This window comes from Protomyctophum parallelum, assembly GCF_964188405.1.
Source record: "Protomyctophum parallelum genome assembly, chromosome: 7".
NCBI classification, from domain to species: Eukaryota; Metazoa; Chordata; class Actinopteri; order Myctophiformes; family Myctophidae; genus Protomyctophum; species Protomyctophum parallelum.
In genome coordinates, this window is record NC_139705.1 from 36,873,969 (window position 1) to 36,892,928 (window position 18,960).

Sequence of the window (18,960 nt, forward strand, 5' to 3'; positions counted from 1 at the left end):
TTGTAAAACCAGCATTCAGTGCAGACTGGATTATTATATCATCAATTTACCTACTTACAGTATTTTAAACTCTGGCAATGTTTAATATGAATCATTATCATCATCATCATCATCATCATCATCATTTTTCGACCGCGGTCGAGATCATGGATTCCACAATGCTACGCCAGACTTCAGTCCTTCATTGCCACCCCCAGTTCCTGCCTACAGAAGCACCGGTCCTTCATTGCCACCCCCAGTTCCTGCCTACTGAAGCATATGTCTCTAGCATTGACATCAGGGAACGACAGCTTTCTACCTCTGGTCCGCCCTGAGGCAGGACTCCAGAGAAGAAGGGAAGATATAACCTCATTGTCAGCTCTGTAGCAGTGGCCGGCAAACTGCGCTCTTCTGGATGGGACCAGTGAAGAAACACGGGGAAGGTAATAGGTCCCGTTTAACCCCTCCCCTCCACCACAGTCCTAGAAACTTACCTGGCAGGTACATACAAATCAGCCAGTGGGCTGGTCTGTTTTTCATAAATTGTGAAGCATGTCACATACACAAGTAAGTGTCTGTACCTCGGCACTGTAGGGAAAATAAATCCTCTTCATGCAAGGTTAAGCAAGGCTTTCTGACCGATGATTTTTTCATTTTCTTCGTACCACTTGAACTTGACTTGAACCCACTATTATTGTCTTGGCCTACCATTGCCATACAATAGCCGTATTACGTTGAGGGGGGAGGTATATGTTTAAGGAATTCTCAGTATGCAAGCTATAACATTCATAAAATGCTATTGGTCTGAATGCCGCTTCAAACCTAAAGTCCCAAAATGGAAAAGAGGGTTCAAGTCAAGAAAGCAAAATTCAGTAGATACTGTATAAGCATGCATGTTTCCCACACTGGCCAATAATATTCCCCCCCCCCACAGAAGTCAACCAACAATAATGCATCCCAATGGCTTACTTATTAAACCTTCAATTGCTGCAAAGAAAAAGAGAGGGGAGACATGAAGATATTTGTTATGGAGCATGATGTCAATGGCAGAAAGATCTATCCCAATAATGGGTGTATGTATGGAGTGTGTACCAATCACATATTGTACTCTGTGTTGAATAGGTCATAAAAAGTAGGCTACATCTGGACAATATAATGTTATACTAATTCTATTTTAGATGATGATGATGATGATGATGATGATGATGATCATTGGAGACTTATCTAACCTGGAGACCTCTTCACTCCAATGTCTTCATCCCGCATTTCAATTAGCACTTATGCCGTGTAGCAGAAGAAGAAGACAAAAAAGCTAATGTGAATCGATTTTAAATACAAAAAAAAAAGAAGAGAAGAAAGTGTGAAGGAGACAAATATCTTCGTTGGTAGTGATAGTGGATGATGTATGAATGTAACAATAAATGATGGCTGGACATAATTGTCATCAAGATCAAATCCTCTGACGTCCAGTGGAATGGTAAAATGCCTACTTCAGTCTGCAAATGTGACCTTGTCTTATCTTCCGCACAGGTTTGCAACATTTTCAGAGTATGATAGAAATTACATGAATTCATTAGTGCCATATGTGTATCCCTAAAATGTTGCACATTAACTGACTATGGAGCTGAGAGACTGACAACAGAGTGAATTGTTGATGAAAAGATTATTTGCTCTGTCTAGACACAATCCGGTGGGAGTGTTATTTCAAGCCTGGAGTTTCCATACCCTCTGAATTCTGTCTGCCTCGGACACGGAAGGCAGTCTTGGCGCTCCAGCTCGTGCTGACTTTGGTGGGGCTGCCTTCAGGCTCTTCTCCCCCAAGTGATTGGTTTCTGCCCTTGGGCCCAGGAGTTTTGGAAGGACTGGGGAACACCTTTTCTTTCAAGCTAGGCTTCCGGCTGTAGGAAATCAGGATGGACAGGACATGATTAGAAAGTATTAAGCATGACTGTATCTTTGAGTTATTCTTGTTCTCCAGCTGGGCTCTTAGGGTAAATGTTCGGCAGTTGTAATGTCAGGCACTGATGCAACAGGAAATCTTACCTTCAAAACAACGCAAAGGAAATATCCTACAGTTGAAGGAGCTGTGTCCATGTGTGAACACAGGCAGCATTAGTGGTTCAGGCAAGCAGCAGGAAGCAACAAGCAAGCATGCATGGAAAGCACAGTGACACGGGCAGGCCTCAAAAGGGGTTGTGGTCTCATTCTATATCAAAGTAAAACACAGTGACATCATGCAGAGAAGTTTCATCATTTGTTCCACCTAATTCACCGGAACTGTTCAAAAGAAAATGCACGGTTATATTCAGCAATATGCATCTTTACTTAACAGACAGTTCATAAGGGCTGCTGCAAAAAACGGCTGCAGGCAAATTAACCAAAAAGAGTTAAGAGAAACCGTAAATCAACCGTAATAAGGTGATAATATCACACACCTGAAGCGGGGTTAGTGGATTTATTTCTGACTGACATCATAGCATAGCATCAAAGCATCATTTATAATCCATACTCCAAGTGTGTTGCTTGCCAAAAAGAACTGGGAAACTAACAATGTGTTGCATTGTGTTATTTGCATTGTGTGTCGCTAGCTTGTTAGTTATTTTTGGCAAGCAAGCGACACTATCGTACTTCAGAGTATTCATTTGGGTCACAAAATTCTCAGTATCAAAGAAAGAGGAGTGTGCTTCCTCTACTGGGCTGCACTTCTGTTAGGAGAGGGAAGTGACGGCGGTAGGTATGGCGGGACACACAGACTCAAATACTTGCAGTGCAGTTGTTAGTATCTGTGCATCAACTATACCTAATTGTTCTTGGCCAGCACCCACAAAGTCTGTCATTTTGTACATTGTCAATACTGGAGTGGCTGGCAGTAGAGGTAGAGAGTAGTAGAGATAAAATAGCATTGGATAAAGTAAGTGCTTTTGATAAACAAAAAGTGCAGTGTATGACAAACTCTGATGTCACTTTACATAGACTACTTTGTATCTTTGCAAATTGACAACTTGATAGATAAGAAATCACTCAGCACAACGTATACATTGTTAGTTGCTATAGGACACAACATTACCCAATTAGCTTAAAAGTGTCGAGACTAGCTCTAACTGTTAATCAAGTTTAAATTAGTTACCAATAAGAAAATAACTATATATATTTTGTATATAGTGTTATTGACAATAAAATAATAAGTAATACACATTTTTATAAATAAAGGAAGGCCTTTCATGTAGTCTCACATTAAATGATCACTTATGATAAAATGTGAAGAGCCAGAGAATAGATGAAGACAAAATATAGCTAGAACTTGATCTTTGAGCATCATGTGGTGAATGGAGCATGACTGTTCTTGAAGGAGGCACTTAAGAGTCAGGATATCCATCATCTCATTTAGAGCAGAGCTTTCTGGTCTTACAGTGACTCTCTCTCTCGAACTCACATGCCAGATTCCGCGCGAGCGCACACACACACACACACACACACACACACACACACACACACACACACACACACACACACACACACACACACACACACACACACACACACACACACACACACACACACACACACACACACACACACACACACACACACACACACACACACACACTCCCCCAAGAAGAGTGCCTCAGCAGCAACTACAAGCTGAATTGAAGTGGCACAGGTGGGGTGGCTATGGTACAGTAGTGACGGTGGTGGCGGGTGCGTGGGGGGGTGGGGGGGTGAAGAATTCAATCAGATCACTGACCTGGGAGTGGTTTCCACTTGAGACTCCTTCCTGCATGTCCATCACCAAACACACATGCACATGTGAGTGCGCACACACAAATTGAATTGTTAAATTGTGGTATTATATTATTTATCAGAAGGAAATGCATGTATTCAGAGTAGACTAAAGAAGGAGGGACAGAGCATATCCCCATTGCAGATAAAAAATAATGACCATATCAAAATCCAACCCTGATAATATTCATACCTGAATGTCTTGCCCTTCAAATTCCTCAGTAGATCAATTTGATTCAAGGGGGGAATGAGTCTAGAAAGAGAAAAGACATTACACTGTTCACTTAGCCTAATATCAGACTGAATTGTCAACCTGCTTCTCAGTGGAGTGGTCAGAGAGTAGGGAGTCTAGGGTCTGGACCTACTGTTCACTGCCCTAGCACTGAAAGATCAGAGGATGCCTTTGCGTTAAAAACAGCATCCAGCACTTGTTGGCCGTAGCAAACGCAAGTCAACAAAATTGCTATTTCACAGCAGTGATTACAGTACATTACAGAATAGAAAATCTAATCATTTTGCATCCCCCTTGTGGCATTTAGTTCTTCACGTCTGAATGTATTTCTGTGGTGTGTTATATTGTCTATCTATGTATCTTAAGTTATGCCCTTGAAGGGTTTAATGGTATGTCCATGTAATATCTCTGCCCATGTAATCTCCGTTTGTTGTTGTTTGTCGCTTTTGTTGCCTCTGCTTTGATGTGGTTCATGTTCTCAGATTCTGTATTATGCGCAGATTGTCCCATTTAATGCAATATCATTGAAAATGGTTTATCTTGATGAAAGTGTCTGACTGAGATGTGTTCACAGTCACACTACTACCATCAGGCAGACAAGACCATAGTACTGAATGCTGAACAGACTATGATGGACAGTTTGCACAGCCAGGACATAATCAGGCTGCTCATGCTTACTGTCTCAGCATGTTTACATGCTCCCATAGGTAATATCACATATCACATGTACACTCCAATTCACATACATTTGATGCATACTTGATATCTGCTGCTATTTGATACGTCTTCTCTTTGAACAAGACACTGAGAAACTCAGAATATTTTACACACTATGTATTTGATATATGCCTTGATATTATATTCTTATACTCTTCTTATTGCAATTCATGGGAAACTTGTACTGAAGAGCTTCACCCACTCTTTTATACCTGGAATAATGTGTAGTTCCGATGAAGTTGAGCTGATTTGAGTTGATGTATGCAGTATGTACTGCGTGTGTGCGTGCGTGTGTGCGTGTGTGCGTGCGTGCATGCGTGCGTGCATGCGTGCGTTCGTGTGTGCGTGCGTGCGTGCGTGCGTGCGTGCGTGCGTGCGTGCGTGCATTTGTGTATAGATCTGCTTTAGCTCAAGCAAAGCAACTTATATCCTGTGAGCCAAAGAGAAATCCAACATATTAAACCAATCAACTCACCAACCGCTGAACCTATTACAGCTAAAACTGAACACCAACTGAGAACCAGATAGAGGTCATTCACTAATGACACAAGCTTATAACTTCTGAAATGGAATACCAGAAAATGAGCCCAAGAACCATGCAGGGATCATTTTTCAACTGGAACTACTGTTTAAGCAACATGGCAGAATATGATATAGCAAAAAAGTATCTTTCTATTGGAAATGTGAACAATTGGCAACATTTCTTAAAGGCTATTTGGTCAGTTACCTGTATATTGGATCCACCTGCTCATAGAACTCCCAGGTAGATAATAGATCGGTGCGGGTGAGGTTGGTAGAATGAAACCTCCATGCTCCCTGGTTGAGGATATATTAAATATAGTTAGTCATTAGCAGAATCTTCCTTTGTTGCTATACAACAATACCAGATGAATAATTACCTGGATGAGGCCTGCTGCCGGTTGCCGTCTCTTCTCAAAATGTTTCTGTCTGTGTTGCTCCTGGACCTTCAAAGCAAAGCCAGAACCTAGGATGCCCTGTGTGAATGTGACAGACAGGAACATACAGTATGTCATTACTACTGTACACGGCTTTATGATCGCAAGCTGGAGGCGTTAAACATCGGTGCATGAATAGTGAATGGGCAATCAAGTCGTTGTCGTTGTTTTAAAAACAACTCTCATTAGGGGCGCCCGCTGGCCAAGTGGTCCAGGCGCATGCCACATATAGGCTCTGGCCTGACAGCGCGTTGCGTGTTCGAGTCCCGTTCATGACGACCTTTGCCGCATGTCTCCCTTTCACTCTTTCCCTCTTTCCTATCCATCTTCACTTGATACTATCAATAAAGGCAGAAAAGCCTAAAACAAATCTTTAAAAAAACAACAACGAAAAACTCATTGAACAAAGAGCTGTACAGACTGTACAGTTAGCTGAATCAGAAATACAAAATTCATATACAGTACATAAATCAAGATTTACTGTACAGCTCAAATTCACAAATAATACCGTCCCATTAATGTTGTAAGTGTCGATACATGCCGTACAACACTGACGCATTTATACTCGGGAGTGTCAGGAGATATCCTCATCTGATATCATATCGGATTGGCTATAGGATAGCCTACTATGTAATGTTTATGCCTCTTGATCAAAATAATGAGAACGAATGAGAATGAGAGGTCCAGGACTAGCGGACTATATGTTGCTATATCAGTGGTGCTCAAACCTTTTCATGTCATGGACCCCCAAAATTATATCAATTTGGCCACGGACCCGCATCTCAAAATATCAGATCTAGAAAATATTATTTCAAAGTTAATGTTTTTAACTCAGGTCTAAATGGGTTTAAAATGGGACAGAGCTGTAACATATTGGCTAATGAATAAAGAAACGTTCCAAAACTCACAGCAGGAAGTGCAAAGAAGGCCACTCCGATCAAGCTGAACGTGGCAGCCAGAAGGCGTCCATTCCAGGTCTGTGGAACCTTATCGCCATACCCGATGGTGGTTAGAGTGATCTAGTGGACACATGAAAATGTACACTGTAAAAGGTTATATTTAAATTTATTCAATAGCACCAGGGATGGAAATCAAGAAACACTGCAGATACCATTTAGATAAAGTAATATACAATTATTGATTACTGTGCTTTGCTAACAATTATGTAATACCTAAGGGACGCACACTCTCCGAGGTTGTTTTCATGTAGGACTTTAGCCATGGCAGGAAATTGGGAAATATAACTGTTTTTGAGGGGCGCTATCTCCTCCTATGTCCAGCTTTGAGGGTTTGTGTAAACACAAACATTGTCCTAACACAAACATTGAATGCCATTGACAATGAATTGAATCATACATGAGTCAACCACAACAAAAAATGCTTAAACATTATGTCAGCCCAGCAGAAGTATTAATGAGCAAGTGCTGCTTTCCCTCAAGCAATTACCATAGCATGAATGATAATGTCAGATAAATCTATTTTAAAATCCATTGTTAACAATAACAATAGTGCCATGCTGGCACCTTGAACATAAAAGCTCCCAGATTAAATGAAAAATGGATGACTTCCAGACACTTCCAGTCATCCATTTTCGGTCAGACTAAAGCCTGATTTATACTTCACTGTACAAGGGTGTCACATGCCGAAAATAGCTGATTTACCAGCTCACAGCGCATTGTTTGATGCAACGTGTTTAAATCTGCTATTTTTAATGCGTGGAAAAATAGTACAACATTTACACATCAGGCTGCAGCTAGTCAGGCTACTGTATTCTTTTCAGTAAAACAGTTTACAGTAGTTGTACTTCAACAAACATTGAGACATACAGTAAACCTAAATTAGCCCTATTTAAACTGTATGTACTAATCATGTCAATGCCCATTCAAGGATCAGAAAATAACAGAATGTTTTTAATTAAAAGGGTTTCTCACCAGCCCCCACCAAAGGGCATCCGCGTACGTCTCAAATTCATCATTTGAGTCCTTCTCCACCGAGTAGACCAGGAAAGAAGCCAGGATGAGACACAGGAAGCCTATGTACCATGCCGTGATCAGCTCCTGCATGGGAATACAACAAGGTTAAACCACTTAAAGCCTACAGTATATACTTGTGTTGCCTGGAGTCCTACAGGGGTCGATACTGCACTCCTCATGTGAATATATATGTTTCTATGTGTGTGTGTGTGTGTGTGTGTGTGTGTGTGTGTGTGTGTGTGTGTGTGTGTGTGTGTGTGTGTGTGTGTGTGTGTGTGTGTGTGTGTGTGTGTGTGTGTGTGTATGTGTGTGTGTGAGACACACAGTCCTCCCTAAAGAACAAGTAGGTGCAACCATGCCGGGCAGGTGTTAGAGTATAGAGGTCGGACGAAAACCAGCAACTGGTCCTCCAGGTTGGGGGTTGGGTGTGCGGCTAACAACTCCACCCTCCAAACACTTTCAGTTACAGAAATGCCAACAAGAAAACAAAAAGACGACACGGCCCTGGGAGAGAAAAGCTCTTCAGTTCGAAGACGCTTTGACTTGGGTGGTGAAAGCCAGGAAGATGGATGCAGGACCGACGATTCATGTTTTTTTCCATCAACAACAGAACAAAGGAAGAATGGAATACAGTGGACATTATGGACACAGCTAGATGACTTGGACTCTGCAGACGCACAACTGTCACATAGTCACCCATCAGATGCAGGACAAGACCAAAACACTTGCAGAGACTTCCTCAAAGGTAGGATTTATCATCCATGAGGGAAAAGAAAAAGATATGAGGATAAATACGACCAGTGCAGAGCCAATCATTATACGTAGGTGAGGTGACAGCACGGTAGAAGAGGTCCTTCACCTATTGCAGACTATTATTAACAGTCAGGGTGGTACGGATGCAGATGTGAAAGCGAGGATAGGGAAGGCTAGGACAACATTTATACTGCTCAAGAACAGCTGGCGCTCTAGAGAGATACAGCAAAAAACTAAAATCTTAATCTTAATTTCCAATGTAAAATCAGTCCTGCTTTATGGGGCAGAGACATGAAGAATATAAGACCACAATCAATAAAGTCCATCCTTTAGTAAAAAGCTGCTACTATTAATGATTAAAAAAACCACAAACCACCCCCTCCATAACATGCTGACCAGTTAGAGGAACAATTTCAGCAACACATTCATTTCACAAGGCTCATCAACCAAATGCCTAAAGACCACCTGACCTGTGTGTGTGTATGTGTGTGTGTGTGTGTGTGTGTGTGTGTGTGTGTGTGTGTGTGTGTGTGTGTGTGTGTGTGTGTGTGTGTGTGGTCCTAGTCGACCTCAGGCTCTGCAGAGGTCACACAATAGCATGTCCTTGCAATGTGCATGGGTTTTGCACACCACCATATGATTTGCACTATGTATAGATTTTTCACTTCAGCAATTTGCTCATGAGCTGCTCAATCTGTATGACTGCAACTGACTGCATGCACCATGCATGGTATGTCTCTTGTCTTATGTGCTTCACTGCACCTCTGCTATCATCCAAGTTAGCTATAGTTTTTGGCATATTTGTCAATACAATCATGATTATTGTTCTGCAAATGCTCAGACAGTACAGTATGTATACTAGAGACCTGCGGATGGCGGATGTAGTTAATGGATTTAGGTACGATTAATAATAAATATAAATAGGATGATGCGGTTGGATAGCGGGCGGATACTGGATTTACGGTTGAGGTTGCGGGTGACAAAAAACTCCATCCAGCAGGTCTCTAATGTATACATATGTATACATGCTGGACTGCCATCTTCACTATAGTACGTACAGATGTGCCATTCCAACTCTTCACGCTTTCCTGATATTTTCCTGTAGGTTTTCTGAAAATACATGTTTTCCCTGTATGTTTTATGAACCTGATGTGCCTCCGGTAGACTGGATGCATTTTTTGGAAAACCAGCGAAAAAACGCTGCTAAAAATCTGAAAAACGTGTGCAAGGACCTTAACTGTCAGAAGCAACAGAAGTGACTGATGAACCCAACTGTGTGTGGTAGAAATGATCAAGGCTCTGTAGATGATTGAGTAATTTGCTCTCAGTTTCATGTCAAATCTTTTTATTTAATCTCATTTGAATGATTAAAGTTTAATGTCTTCAAAAACATTGTGTTGACCCCTTTCATTCTAATTAAAAAGTGCATAAGAAATATATTTTACTTTATGCTTTAACCTGAATAAAGAATTAGAAATAGTACTTCAACTAAATTAGAGTATATTGCAGAAGAGTACAGTATTTTCCCATTTGTGTGCGTAAAGAAAAAGTCAACTGCTAACCAGTGTTAAGTGGAGGATAGAGGCTATTCTCCAGCTTCATAATGACTGCAGAGCTCTCACAGTCAATAGGTATTCTCCTGATTTATAGTTTTTGCTACAATAGGTGAAAGGGAGCAGGTAACAATGTTCATCAGGGAGCAATTTTGTTGCAGAGATTTATTGTGGCATGGGTCACAGTGGTGGAGCTAGTCGTACATACAGTAGCAGAGAATCTTACAGACAGCTCAGCACATCAGATGAGAGTTTCCCTCCCTTCAGGACAGCTACCGTAAGCCGGTAGACCCATCAAAGATCTTAACTATCCCAAACGGACCGTTTCAGATGCTACCACTTAGTAAGTGGTTCGCCATCCACAAGACCAAGATCAACAGGCTCTGTAGTAGCTACTTCAACCAGGCGATCAGGTCTTTGGATGACAAGACCAGGTACAAGAGCAGTATACGCTCCGGAAAAGTGAATACCCCCAGGCAATCAGGCTACGAAGGTATTGTTGTCTGTCTGCCTGTGTGTAGCAGCAGCTACTCACACCTAATCGGGGTGCATACGTTAGTCCGAAGTACCAATAGTCTGACACACATAGCCAGTTAAGACTCACCCGTTGCTCAGACATACATGGCCGGGTAAGACACAGTAACAACCCTCACACACGTATTTAAACACCACGCACACTGACACACTGTCAAGTATGGCAAAGACTGAGGTCGAAACGTCGTATTTTCTGCCTGCCTGTCGCGAAATAACGTTTATTTATTATATAAAGTGAGTTGCGAGCCCCTGCTTTCTTTTTACAACTACAGCAGGCACCTGAATATTGATCCGACTACCAAAGCCAGGAGCATATATAAACCTGGAAAGAGTGCACGGCTTGCTGGCACCAAAACCACACATAAAATTTAAAAATAAAAATTTCAGGCTGACGCTACATCCAGAGACAAGCAGAGTGATGGAAACAGTGAAGATGGCATTTTACATACAATGGCTGTCATTCTACTGTGATTTCTCGTCAGTCGTGATGAAGAAATACAAAGCATAATACATGGTGAAACAACTAATGCGGGACCATGGGATAGTATAAGGCATGCCCTTCCCAGCTACAGTTGCCATCAAATGGGTCAGGGTATGAGATCTATAGGAACCGAGCAACATTCCCCTTCACAGTGGGAATAGACAGGGCCATTGCTCTTCGATATACGTATTGCTATTAAGCAATTGGCTCTAGCAATGGGCCGCCTACAGCACCTCTTCCCTGGCTGGGTAGGACATTTATCATTAAGATGAACATCCTCCCCAGACTACTCTACTCACTGCAAATGATACACATGTCATGTTGTTATCAAACAAGGTTATCAAAGTGCTTGAAGGCTGTATGGCTGAGTTCTTTTATCTGCAGAGAAATGAAGCCCCGGCTGAAGACACAGTAGCAAAACCAAAAACATCTTAGATGGCTTAGATGTACCAAATGTGAGACTCTTATCAACTGGCAGCACGTCAAGTGTTCAAAACGTTTAATCTCTGTATCCGAGTGGATCAGATTAGGAGTTTGGGTAGTTCAAATCCATAAAACAGGATTGGGATCAGTTTGACATCAGATCAGGAAATCAAATACAAGCTTTCATTTGTATTGCTGGAATGTCACTGGTATTTGCTTGTGCTGTTTCATTAATACAAGCATTATATTATTGTGATTTGAAAAGGCTTTAAAAATCTCAAAATGTGTTCTCGCACACACACACACACACACACACACACACACACACACACACACACACACACACACACACACACACACACACACACACACACACACACACACACACACACACACACACACACACACACACACACTTAGATTAGTAGTAGTGCCAGTTTATTCATAATAGTGCAGAGTAAAGAACAGCATTCAGAGAAGCATGGCCTTCGGCTGCATTGGAAGAAAGGTGCCCAGATTCTCAATCTCCAGAGCCTTTTATATTGTTCTCTCAACCCTTACTATCCGTCCTGCCCGTTCTTGTTTTTGCCACTCTTGTTCCATTCCCTGCCAATTTGCTCTTTTCCCCGTCTTGTACGTCCCTGTTCTTCCGTTGTTTTTCCCCAATCTTTGGCATGACCTACTAATATTTTTTGGCCACTGTAATATGGTGTGTGTATTGCATTGGCAACTTCTTGCACTGCCGTCCCGTCCTGGGATAACTACAGCAGGTCGCTTTGACCCATCTGTAATATTTTCTTGGGTTGCAACAGTACGCCGTGCGGGCACCCGCACACACACATCGCTGTACCGCTGAGATTTATGGCTCTCCAGATGTCTACAGCTGGCTCAATGTTTCTGTGTCTTCACAGTGCTGTGCTTTTCCCTTCTAAGACGTTCATGTCTGCTTGCTTGTGCTCGTAGCTCGAGCGTTGTTTGTGCACAGTTCTCACGTGTCGCCCGCACGTGTATCCTAACTTGCTCATGCTGCTGGCCGTGTGAGTTGGCCCATGAGGCACCTAGGCCTTCAGTATCTCCAGTTATTATGCAACTGCTCAGCCTGTACTCAGAGATGAGCTACACAGCTCAGATCTTTTGAATGTTGTCCAGTAGGAGCGAGTAGACAGAAACATCAGTCTATTCAGATAATTACTTTTTCGCCCACACACACATAGTGTGTGTCTGTCACACACTATGCCCACACACACACACACACACACACACACACACACACACACACACACACACACACACACACACACACACACACACACACACACACACACACACACACACACACACACACACACACACACACACACACACACACACACACACACACACACACACACTTTCTTCCCTAACCCATTCTGTATAAAATCTCAGCAAAGCAAGCAGAGTCGTCCACATGTCTCCTGCTCCCTCTGACTATTGCATATCAAACTGGCGGTCCGTGACATTAAAATGGTTGGAGAATAAATAATCTATCAAACTTCACCTTGCTGTGGGCATAGACTACAGATCCCAGCAGCTTCCAGGTGCCTGCGCGGCGGTCCATACGGAGCATCCGGAGGATCTGGAGGAACCTCAGACTCCTGATGGCCGACGTGGCGAAGACGTTGCCCTGAGAGCCGGCCGCCAGCACCGACACCGAGGCTATCAGCACCATGACGTCTGGTGAGAAACAAAACCCCAGAAATATCATACCATATACACTACATAATCATATACCATATATAACCAGTAAGACGCCCCAAGGGCGAGAAGTGACCTCGACCTAAAGGGCAAGGTTGCGTGCATACATCCGCCTGGGTTCCGGCAGAATGCTGGGCGAGCGCTGGTGCTTTGGCATGGGGGGTCAGATCAACATATGGAAAGAATTCTGTACTGGAGATCTAAGGGTGGCAGTGGGGGCAGTGTTTTGAGTGTACAGGGTTTGATGAGGGCCCAGGTAGGGCCGGGCCTTAATTTTCGGGCCTGTTGACAACTTTAGTTTTCGCCGGCTGCCGGATCAACATATGGAATGTCAGAACAGGTCAGTTCCATATATGGAGATCTAAGGGTTTGTGGTTTGAGATCAGATGTAGAGTTACTGGCCGGCTCCATATACTGTATGCAGAGCTAGGTGATGATCCAGTCTTCTCCATGTATGGTTATCCAGGGTTTGATGAGGTCAGTGTCGTGATCTTCATATGGAGACAGCCAAATATGGAGCGTGTCACGAGGCGTGACGGAATGACGACCATATATGAAGGCGTGACAGACTGACAGCCATATATGGCGTTATGAGGTCACTGACGGACTGACAGGTTTTGCAGGGGTTTTTTGTTTTGTATTGTGTATGATGTTGTAGTATAGTTGTTCCTTTTGTGAATTGTGTCTGTCTGAACACAAAATATGGGGGGGGGGGGAAAGGGAGACAAAGAGAAAGGAAAGGTTGGTGACCATGTGAGCTCAGCCTATGTATTTTCCTCACCTATTACACTGAAGGGTTTCCTGGCAAACTTCAGTCTGCCTTTCCAACCTCTGTACCTGCAGCAGGCGCCAGCAGCCCACATCCTCACAATGTACTCCACTCCAAACACCACGATGGTTACGAGTTCCTGACAGGGAAAAGAGTTGCTAGGTTACGCCGTATTTCATACTCCAAATAGGACTGTCACGATTACAAATTTAAGTTGACGATTAATTGTCACACACATATTTGTGATTAATGATTAAATTGTGTTTTTGGCATTTGAACATTGCAACATAATGAATGCAATTTTGATTTGGTGTTTAGGCTTCATGATCACAAATTTCACAGGACAGATATTACAAATATCTTCATTATTCAACGGAATTAATGAAACATTAACAATTTTATACTTTTAAAAATAAATGGCAGAAATAGCTGATCTACAAACTTACAACACAGGCTGTATTTTTTGGAAACTGAAAATGTATGAACATTTTTCAACATGGAAATGATTACTGCATGTCGATTATGCAAGATAATTGCGATTATCTCAAATTATTGTGATTAGGCAATTATGGAATAATTGTGACAAGCTCAAGACCTCATCCTCAAGATGTGACTGTAGCTTGAAGATCAGTTCTAATTATGTATACTACAGTGTGTTAGGCTTTACCTTGAACATTAGATTAGGGTATATTAGGATTAGGATATTATCTATATATCTTTTCCAGTGAATCCAATAATTGTTATTTATATTACATCAATGAATCAATGTGAAAAACATTGAGTTTTTATAACTGATTAAATGATTGGTCTGATTAACCACTTTAGCATTATACTTTAGTGTACAATGGTCATTCAAAACAATTGAAAATAGCTGATCTACAAGCTTGTAGATCTGCTATTTCTTGCTACTATGTTAAAAAGATATATATTATATTCAGTCTAAAATTGGCTATTTATTTTTACAATCAATAAAAATGGTAAGTTAAATTAACTGTTGCACCCCTATATTAGATTGTGTGGCTAAATCTCAGCATACTGTAGGCTAAGTTGCTTGATTGCAGGTTTCAATGAGTAAAGGTAAGCAATGTTTTCTAGAAACATACCAATATGTACAAGGCACTCTCCGAGCTGTTTTTGAACTCTTTGATGGTGGCGAACACTGAGAGTATAAGACAGGAGAAAACTAACAGGAAACTGGAAGACAAGACAAACATCAATGTTTAGATTCAACTATGACAAAGTGAAACAGTACATCATTAACTATCCAAGTAAATCATACAAATTCAAACAGATATCATGCCTGTAACTTTCCTGACTGCAACAGCAACCTAAAGATGTGCATATAGTTGAGCCCCAAAATACCAAACTTCAACATCACGTCCTTATGTCATCTAGGTCCTAGATCCTAGGGAGGTCATGGAGTGAAATTAGCCTGGCTCAAGCCCCTGAATCACTATCCACGCCCATTTAAAAAATATGTTTAGGCTAGAGGGAAATGGCTTTAGACAAACTTTCAAATGCGAAGGAAGAGTAGCTGCTACTAAGGTAGTAGCTATGGGGATCCAAATAAACAAATAAAATGCAAGCATTCTCATTCTACCTTGAAGGGTTAAATATCCCAACACTGAGTTCTGCTCCCAAAACAAAACGATGATAAAGGAACATATTTATTCCCAGTCATTGGCTATTAAATGACATGACAATGTACTGTATGACACCTGTGAGCCAGAAGAAGCAACCTAGCAGAGAGTCCAATCACAGTGACAGTCACTCCACCCCTCAGAGCAGTACTCAGGAAATGATTAGAATACCAGACAATAAATCAAATGATCAATAGAAAATGAGTACATTTTAGAAGAAAAAAAAAACATTTAAAATTAATTTATCTAAATTGTAAATAGGAAAAACATTAGAAAAGCTAAACATCCAGCATGAAATATAGGCCTATGCATATAATTGTTTTTTGTTGTCTTGCTGTCTCAGCATTATTGTCAGGGAGGTGTCTCTGTATCGTTTGCGACAGTCAGTCACTCATACTGTCTATGATACAGTCGGTTTCTAGCGAAAATGTAACTAATTCAGTAGCAGTAACAATAGCGTTTTCTCTCAGTCAGTTGATTCTTCATATCCATATGAGTGAAACGGCCGGGATGACATGTTTATTTTTCAAACACAGTTCTTATATGAGGATTACAATGCAAATAAATTTTACACGAACCCGTGGATTTGCGCCCTCTACCAATATTGACGTCAGACTTTGGTGCTCGGTTAACCCAGAGTAAATCTATCCTATGTCTCAGAGGAAGTAAAGATAACCTGATTAACCTCATTTAACCTACCTTTTGGGTTTTTTATGGGTCCTGCAATATATGAGATTCAAATTTGGGGTCAATCCGATCCGTGTAACAAACGATTTGTGAGAGTTTTGGACATATAGCCTAATCTGTATATAGCAAAAAAGTTTGATCTTGGATCTTGTGAGCTTTATGGTCAGTAGTGGCTCTATGTGGTTTTCACTTGAGCCATTGTCTGATGTCCATTCTCATATTTCTGATCACTTTTCCCAAGTGCCATTGCTCTTCACAATATATCGTCTGTGGTGCAAAGTATCTCCACTGACCACAAAGATGTGAATAGGAGATCACAAGCTTGTTTTGTCTGACCATATGAAAAGTGTAGTATGGTCATATACAGTATAATCACTATCGATACTGTATACTGTAAGCATTCAAAAGGCACTGTATCTGTGCCACTAGTTAAAATTGCTATACAACTTGGTGCTGGCTTACAAGCTTGCGTATGTCTAAGTAATCCAATATCATCTGTTCACAAGTAACACTCATATGATCCATAAAGAGACAGAGAGGGGGTAAGTGTACAAATGATACCCAGATGTACTCCGGTTCCGCTTATCGATCTGTCACACATGCACTACAAATAAGAACATGGAATACATTACTGACCAAACAATTTCTCATTATGCTTTTCACAAAGAAATATATACATATACTATTTTTGTAGTTCAACTACAACCAACTTGAAAAGCTGGTTAAAACAGAGCTCCTGGTTAAAACTGAGTTTATGTTAGACCCCTTTCAGTTTGCCTACAGAACCAGGAGAGGCGTGCAAGACGCCTCATCGACCTTACTGAACCTTCTTCTGAACAAACATTTAGAAGGCAGTAAGAAGTACGCCAGGCTGCTCTTTGTAGATTTTTTATCAGTCTTTAATACAATACAGCCTCATGTTCTGGCGGACAAACTTGTACAATTATTCTGTCTAGATGCATGTCTTGTAGGCTGGATCCTTGACTTTCTTACTAATAGATCACAACAGGTAAAAGTCAATGGAATTTTATTCATCCCACTAACATCTTCTACCGGCTCACCTCAGGGTTGTGTATTGTCTGCCTTTTTGTACAGTATATCCTTTACACAAATGACTGTGTGAGTCCCCATGCCAACAGATCTATTATTAAGTATGCTGACGACTCCATCATAGTCAGCCTGCTTGATGACGATGGAAGTTGGTCATGGCAAAGTTCTTGAGGATTTTCTCTCCTGGTGTGGGGATGCCTTTCTCCAATTGAATGTTGCAAAAACCAAGGAGATGTGTGTTGACTTCAGGAGATCCCCCCCCAGTTCCCCAGAGTAGTGTTGTCCATGCTCAGCAAGTTGACCTGGTGACCAACTACATTTGGGCACTACATTTGACAACAAGCTGAAATTTGATGTGAACTGTCAAATGCTGTGTAAAAAAGGTCAACAAAGCTTCTTTTGTTTGAGGAAGCTTGCCAATTTTCAGGTTGATAAATCTTTAATTAAACTGTTCTACAGTGCTTTCATTGAGTCAATTATCTCCTTCTCCATAATTTGTTGGTATGGAAACCTGAACCTAAAGGACAAAAACCACCTCAGTAGGATTGGCCTCAAAGATAGCCAGAGTAAATTTCAAGTATTCCAAAGACAGGTGCTTAAGAAAGCCAAATCCATTTGTACGGACAACTCTCATCCCCTCAGCTCTGAATACAGGCTGCCTTCACCTAAAATTCCCAGGGGCCACCCACTACTAGTAACAGATATGATACAGGCTGCTCCCTTCTGGCCTTCACCTAAAAGTCCCAGGGACCACTACTATATAAATTGTCCTTCGTGCCTGTATCTATCCAGGCCTTAAATTCCGATATGAGGAGGCGGTCGCTTCTTGTATACAACTGTTCTTGCACTGTGATATGAATTCCAATGCTACACTGATAACTTGAACTACCATCCTGTTTTTTAAGACACACAATATTACAGGAAGGAAGTGGAAGTGTTGCTTAGCCTTTTTGACGTGTGTGGCCCTTTTGAGGTCCTCAGAGATTATTCCAAAGAGTGTATTCCAAAGAACGTGAAATAACTGACCTACTCCACTGCAGCGCTGTCGATGTGTATGGGGCATGCTGTCTTCTTGGCCTCCAGATGTTCATGATTTGCACCTTGGTCTTGTTGATCTTGACTGAGAGTGAGGATGCTTTCCTGGCACCATCTGACCTCATCGTTTAGTTGTTGATCAGGTCCATCCATGTTATGTCATCAGCAAACTTGATAATTACACTGGAGCTGTGTGTGGCCCCACAGTCGTGTGTGTAAAGTGAGTAGAGGAGACTCGACATGCAGGCAGCCCTGAGGGACTCCTGTGCAGAGGGTCAGTGTCTGACCTGATGTTGCCCATTCTCACAACCTGATGGTGCATGCCAGGAACTCCAGTGTCCAGCTGTACATGAGTCTAGTCTCCACACAAGTAGGCCTAGATCTCTGAGCTTTGTCCCAAGTCTGGTAGGACCCATGGTGTTGAATGCCGAACTGTAGTCCACCAGCAAAACCTGCTCTACGCACTTCGGCCACCAAGATGGTCAGTGGAATGGGATCCACCGGTGGTGCAGACCCAGGCTGGTGGGTGCTGTTACTGAAGTGGCTCTCTATATTGTCTGTAGCCCTTGCCACATGGTCATCATTTCACCACTCTATTTGGTCTTCCAGTTTGACCGTGTAAACCTGATTGGCCTCTTCAGTACCGCATGGGTGGTCCCCAGAT

General features: G+C 41.8%; 1 protein-coding gene across 4 annotated transcripts in view; it reads right to left on the reverse strand.

The window, feature by feature from the left end:
• The window catches only part of LOC310861038 (potassium voltage-gated channel subfamily KQT member 2-like), a gene marked incomplete at its 5' end in the record, with an annotated part of 30,564 nt that overhangs the window by 9,640 nt on the left and 1,964 nt on the right, over window positions 1-18,960 (reverse strand). For 2 of the 4 annotated variants that reach the window (XM_083768303.1, XM_083768302.1), the window contains 13 exons: window positions 949-966; window positions 1,209-1,256; window positions 1,705-1,877; window positions 2,780-2,833; window positions 3,725-3,754; window positions 3,953-4,035; window positions 5,453-5,524; window positions 5,608-5,703; window positions 6,573-6,683; window positions 7,596-7,721; window positions 12,919-13,094; window positions 13,897-14,023; window positions 14,988-15,078. In XM_083768303.1, coding sequence (XP_083624429.1) covers window positions 949-966; window positions 1,209-1,256; window positions 1,705-1,877; window positions 2,780-2,833; window positions 3,725-3,754; window positions 3,953-4,035; window positions 5,453-5,524; window positions 5,608-5,703; window positions 6,573-6,683; window positions 7,596-7,721; window positions 12,919-13,094; window positions 13,897-14,023; window positions 14,988-15,078 — 1,205 coding nt within the window. The remainder of the gene's footprint in view (window positions 1-948; window positions 967-1,208; window positions 1,257-1,704; window positions 1,878-2,779; window positions 2,834-3,724; window positions 3,755-3,952; window positions 4,036-5,452; window positions 5,525-5,607; window positions 5,704-6,572; window positions 6,684-7,595; window positions 7,722-12,918; window positions 13,095-13,896; window positions 14,024-14,987; window positions 15,079-18,960) is intronic. The other 2 variants (XM_083768304.1, XM_083768305.1) reach the window with 2 other exon arrangements.